At 34.4% G+C, this 6,844-nt stretch overlaps 1 protein-coding gene across 1 annotated transcript in view; it reads left to right on the forward strand.

The window, feature by feature from the left end:
- Window positions 1–6,844, forward strand: part of LOC110034120 (histone-lysine N-methyltransferase ASHH3-like) — a 25,054-nt gene that overhangs the window by 8,807 nt on the left and 9,403 nt on the right. Inside the window, 5 exon segments of the mRNA XM_020738400.1 lie at window positions 5,490–5,568; window positions 5,714–5,885; window positions 5,961–6,041; window positions 6,237–6,322; window positions 6,325–6,407. Of these exon segments, the coding sequence (XP_020594059.1) occupies window positions 5,490–5,568; window positions 5,714–5,885; window positions 5,961–6,041; window positions 6,237–6,322; window positions 6,325–6,407 (501 nt within the window).

The following is a 6,844-nucleotide window of genomic DNA, read 5'->3' on the forward strand; positions in this document are numbered from 1 at the left end:
ATATATATATATATATATATATATTTGTGCATATACACATCCACATACATATATGTAATATGCATGCACGTGTGTGCGGGTGTATCCTTGTTTAAAATACATTTGGAGTACATGCTTCGAGGCGTATCTCAATCAAATTGAGATGTACAAAAAGTTCATTAAGATTTAAACCTCACTATCAACAGTTAGGCTTACGTCTTTTATTGTATAATGTGTCTCGAGGCCTAAAGGCTCGAGATGTTGGAGCTGGCACCTCAAATAGGTTTTATAAAAAAATATATTATATTATATTATATTATTAATACATATTATATCATATTATATTTAAATCTAATATATCTAGTACAATACATAAAATAATTTAAAATAATTTAAGCATGACTACTTTATTGTTTTACAAATTTGCTATTTTAATTAAATTATCTTGGGGGGTGGTTGAAGATACTATAAAATTGGACCTTCCTTGGAATGGGCTCTATTGGAGGGTAGGCTATTGTACCGGGTCATCTTTTTTATAGCGGTTGACTCAAATGCACTTTTGTCTCATTTTTTGTTGAATGACCCTTGCTTGGATCATCCAGTCGTATTCTCATCTGTCTCGTGGTCTGGTCGGCTTCGGTCGGTTGGTCGAGTGGGACTCACGATCTTCTGACAGTGATCTGACCTTTGTTGTACTCTTTCTTTCTGGACCATTGGATTTCTTTAAGATTTCTTTAAGATATGTTGACATATTTTTGATGCATAACATAAAAAAATGTCACAGACTCAAATAAAAAATGTCACTATTTTAACTTTTTAAAAGTGAAATACACATTTTTATGCATATGTAAAGTGACATATATGTAAAAAAGGATGTTTAGGTTTTAGATATGTCAATACATAAGAATTGAGTGGTATGCTTATAAGAGTTTGTTTGGGGTAGTTGTAGTTTATTATAAAGATGCGACACAACAACTGTGCCAAGAAGTTGCTGTGCCATACGTATTGCGGGGAAACTGGGTGTTTTTTTGCTATGTGCAGTTTTGTGGCAACTATACTGCAATTGTTTATGAACAAATGACAATTTTTCCCTTATAGTTTAGTGTTATTTATAACAGAATTAGTCCTGTTTGTACATTTTATACTTGAAAACAGACCAGTTTGAATGTCACAAAATAAAAATTAAGACTTTATTAAACATTGAGTAACACAAAAATCAAAATAAAAAATAATATTATTAAAATAACAATCAATATTATCATAATATTGTTTTTAAAATCTAGCCAATTAATGTCACGAGATAATCTCTCCAACGAAATAGTTTTTATCATCATAATATTGTTATTATCATCTGCTTACTTAAAAAAGTCACAGTTCTCTGTTCTATTCTTTAGACACTTGTAAAATTTTCTCCAGTAACTTTGCATCTATTTCGAAGTAAGCAAAAAACTTTACAGTCCACAATAACATTACAATGGTTAGAGGTTCTGAAGGTCGTTAAACTCATTTTTTTGAAGAATTTAAACCATAAAGCACAACAGTCCCTTAGATGCAACATTAATAATGAAGAATAATAGAAATTTTTAATTAAATTTTTATAAAAATATGAGGTTTCAGAGGACAAAGTATAAAACAACGAATTATCTGTCTCTACAAGAAGACTGTAGATCTTAAAGAAAAAGGGTTTTGGTTATCTTTAAACCACGTAATACTGAGCTCGTATGTGCCACATATACACACCACCTCAAAGGCCATCCAGAAGAACACCAACATTCATACGATTGAAAAAGGAGAGGTACTTGGTTGTCTTCATAGTGATTTTATACGTATCAAGAACGGATAACATATAAGTCATCTAGAAGAACCCATAAGGTAGAATATCTTTTCATAGACTTCCAAGCCAAAAAGTAAAACATGCAATAAAAACTTACACTAGATTTTATACCCACGGTTGTCTCGCAGGCCATCCACACGAGAAAAAAATACATGCAAAGTAACTAGAAATAAAAATAGTATTTGGTATTAGGAAACTGTTTGATAAATCCTCTTTATAAGAAATATTCAGTATAAGCCAAATAATATTTATCTGATATAAAATCGAAGCATATTGAAAGTGATATAAATTATTTCCCCATGAAATCAAACATAAAATGTCCATCAAATAAAATAAAATTCATGCATCTCGGTTGTCATGAAAATAACGTAAATAAATGGCTCTGCGGTCAAGGGTCATCGTCATAAAGAACTCCCTCTAGATCAAACAACTTCATAGAGAACAAATACAACGACATGTCCTCGTGATTTTTAGATTTGCTTATAAAATTCACATTATTTGTTGAATCGAAATTGCTTGTGATGTGCTATTGGTCATTGGTGCACGAAGCAACTAATTGTGAAATTTGACTTCGAATGAAAACTACACAATCTTTTTTCTTTTTTTCAACCCTAGGACGCTTTGATGGACTAATGGATTCAACTTCATTGAGGTTCGGGCTGAAGCCGTCATTGGAGAGCTGTTTGCTCGACATCCACATGCTCGGTTATACCCTCTCTCACTAGAGGCTCATGCATGATCGCCCATGACCATGAGTCCACCAAACATACGATCCAACTTCTCTTCTAGGCCAGGGTCAATGTCACAAAGTAATGGGTGATTAATATGTTGATGTAATTAAAAAAAAATAAAATTGATAAAAAGGACTGGACGTTTCATAAATTCTTATATCTAATCTCTCGGCCCACCATTCTTTTGAAGCATTAAGTGTTCGTTTTATTCGATCCTAACCCAAGCCCGTAGATCTTCACTTCAATTTTTTCTAAAATTTTCAATCCCTTTTTAATCGATCTCACTTGTTTTTCAGTTGCATCCTATCTTATTCATTTTTTTTTCTTTCCTTGAACTTCTTTATAATATTTTGTCAGCCCTTCTTGTTAAACTAGGTTGCTGACCTATTTCCCAATTTCACCTCTTTAAGGCAGAAGTCACAAAATATTAGTCTGATATTTTTTTTTCACATGACAGACAAACCATGATGATACTAGCATGAAAAGAAACAAGCAACAAATATTTTCCAAAAAAAACACAGCGTCATTTAAAATACCACAACTCGAAAAGGTAAATGAAAAGAAATATCACCACAAAACCACCACCAAGGCTACCACTACCATTTCACCAAAAAACCACCACCAACACCACCACCATGTCACTAAAAAAAAACCACCAACACCACTGCTACCAACAATCTATCAATACCACCACCATTCTATCACCAAAAAAGCACCACCACCACCACCACCACCACCACCAACACCGGCAACACCACCACCGCCATGTCACAAAAAAAACACCACCAACAATACCACAACCAACATCACCACCAACACCACCACCATTTCACTAAAAAACCACCACCATTTCACCAAAAACCACCACCACCATCAACACCACAACTACCATGTCACCAAAAAAGCAACACCACCACCAACACACCACCACCAACACCACCACCACCATCAACTCCAATATCACCACCACACCACCACAACTATTTCACCAAAAAATCACCGCCAACATCAAAACCACCAACACTACCACAACCATAAAATACCAATCCATATTCAAATATTAAAATTCTCACTGTATTTTTTTTTTCAAATTCCCGTACTTTTTTTCAAATTCCCGTACTTTTTTTCAAATTCTCACTGTAAAGATAAGATTCACCATAAAACCACCCATACATATTCAAATCATACACAATACCCAAAACATTGCTTTTTTACAAATCCATCTTTAGCTCAAAACAATATTCACATTGAAATGTTTGATAAAATCCATGTCTCTCCAGTTCGGTCTCTCGCAAATATCAAAATCCTTGATAAAATCCAAACGAATATTCACATCGAAAAAGAATAATTGAACAGAGTAAAGGCAGAGCAAAATCACAAATGCTTCGGATGTTAGGTATGTTGATATCCCAGTATGAAGAATGAAAGTGCAAAGCATAGTTTGAGTATAGCAGAGTTCACAAATAACAAAAAATAAAGGAAGAGAAAACCAAAATCCAAAATATCATTTTCGTGATACTCGAATATCAGTATTCAGAGTAGAGCAAAGCCACAATTTTCCCAAAGAAAACCGCACATTCCAAATCTAATTCAAATTTTAAAGAAAAATGATAGAAGATACCGTGAGAGGGGCGATCACTTCTTATGGTACAGACGGGAGAGAAGCAACGGTCATAGGGCATAGAGTCGAGAGAGACAGCAAAGAGACAAGAAAAGCTGCGCTAGAGAGGCAGAGAAGTGAAGGAGCTCGGACGAGAGGTGAGGGAGTTAGGGCCGATACGTGGGGGTAGGGAGGGGCAATAATATGAAGGAAACATAGGCCATGGGTTTAAAGTTATACCTGCTGCCCGCATTTATGGGTGCGGCGTCAGATATGCTGCTGCACCGCTGTAACCAAACACCCGATTCGGTGGTGCCAAAATGCATCGCTGTTGATAGGCAGCGCCAAACGGACTCTAAGTATTGGACAAAATATTATGGAAGTTCATTATAACATTGAGATTCTCCCTTTGTCAGATCTTAAGAAGTTGATTATATGTAAAAATTGAAGCATAGGTGTTAGATATGTAAATACATAAGAATTGAGTGGTATGCATGTAAATATTCCAAAAAAATATTATAAAAGTTGATTATAACATTGAGATTTTCCTCTTACCAGATATTGAGAAGTCCATGGTTCACAAACTACCATCCTAGTTCATATTTCTTGCACTTGAAAGAACAAACCTTTGGCTTATTGGTGGAATTATTCCCCAGTATTTGATATATTATTTCCTTCAGAAATATCAATTATAATTAGAAAATTTTTTACTATGAGTTTGCATGAAAGGATCTGTGGGTTTTGATTCCGTTATCCTCCAGTCCGTCAATATTAAAGCCACCTTGGTGAATGTTAATGATGAACTTCTATCATATTATGTTAATTAAATTGTGCACTTGTTTGTACGAGAGTTGAATACAAATTATTCATGCAGAGTTTCTTCTATCATCAATGGGATTCCCCTTAATGTATGTTCTGGTTAGTACTCTAACTAACCTGTTGTGCTTATGGATTTTTTGGTTATCACCTGTTTATTAAATTTAAATATGTAGAAATGCCTTGTTTCTCTGTTCCGTATTGAAAGCCTCCTCTGCCTTTTATTCTTCTTAGTAGATGTATATATATATATATATATGTGTGTGTGTGTGTGTGTGTGTGTGTGTGTGTGTGTGTGTGTGTGTGTGTGTGTGTGTGTGTGTGTGTGTGTGTGTGTGTGTGTGTGTGTGTGTGTATTACTTTGAAAGCTTCCTGATGATTACCTCAGGCAATCCTTTTAGCTCTGCTTTTCAGTTCTAGCATAACATAACGAAATTTTTTTCACTTTTTTTCTTCCCTTTATTTCAATTAAAGTTACAAGGTGCACAATTCTATGTAATTTATATTGATACAAAATCTTAACTTGTAGACTGAGAAATGTGGATCGGGGCTAGTTACAGATGAAGACATGAGACAAGGAGATTTTGTGATTGAATATGTTGGGGAAGGTGATGCCTCCTTTTATAGATGAGTATCTATGGAATGAGTGATTGCAAAATTATCATATGAACATGATCTTAGAAATATATTGCCTTCTGATAAAATTAAACGATGTTTTAACCTCTTTCTTTACCCCTCTTCTGTCATTCTCAGTTATTGATGATAAAACATGCGAGGAAAGGCTTTGGAAGATGAAGCACTGTGGGGAGACTAACTTTTATCTTTGTGAGATTAATCGTGATATGGTTATTGATGCCACTTACAAAGGAAATAAATCCAGATTTATAAATCACAGCTGTCAACCTAATACCGAGATGCAAAAATGGTTGTTTCAAATGAACCTTATTTCCCCTGATAATTTTTTCTGGTAGTTAGCATCCTTATGTAATTTCTTTCGTAGGACAATTGATGGTGAAACACGAATTGGCATATTTGCAACTCGTGACATAGAGAAGGGAGAGGAACTGACTTATGATTATCAGTATGTTCTATATTGTCTCCACTGAATAAGTCTGCCACTATATAGATCATTTCCTTTTTCAATGATGAACTGAGAATTTGCTATGTTTCTCCATTGAACTTCAAAGACTTTTCAGTTTTATATTGTCCCTGTGATTGCTCATTTGCTGTTGCTTGATATTTTCTTAGGAAGCTATAAGCCTGAATTTATTTACAGGTTTGTACAATTTGGAGCAGATCAAAATTGCTATTGTGGTGCCAAAGGCTGCAGACAGAAGCTAGGAAGCAGACCTAGTAAGCTAAAATTTCCGATGCTGCTTTGCAGCTAGTACTTTATGAGATGGCAGCCTCATCTCCCACGAAGAATGCAGTTTTTCGTGAAAAATATGTAAGTCCTTTATTATATTGCTAGGCATGAAGTTAAAATAATACTATTTCTCCAAAATTCTAAAATAATTCCTCTTTCTTTGTATTCCCAGCTAGCATTGATCAGAACTTTTTCTTTTAGCAGATTGATCATGCGAGTTTTGTTGCTTATTTGAGTGATTTCCATAAAATTGTACGAATTTATTCCTTTGCTAAACAGATATCGGGATATGGATTTTGGGAAGTTAAAAGGATAATAGAGGTTTCATTGATTGTACAGTTAGCAGGATCAATTATCATGCTATGGCTCTCAATTCAGCCATGGTCAACTTTTTTTATTTTATTCATAAAGATGGAACATTAATTTATAAGTTTGACTAGCTCACCTCATAATGCCGTCTCTTCTACGGTCGACTTCAATATTTAATATGTATATATATATATATATATAGCAAAGAG

Source organism: Phalaenopsis equestris, unplaced genomic scaffold, assembly GCF_001263595.1.
Source record: "Phalaenopsis equestris unplaced genomic scaffold, ASM126359v1 Scaffold001349, whole genome shotgun sequence".
Classification (NCBI taxonomy): domain Eukaryota; kingdom Viridiplantae; phylum Streptophyta; class Magnoliopsida; order Asparagales; family Orchidaceae; genus Phalaenopsis; species Phalaenopsis equestris.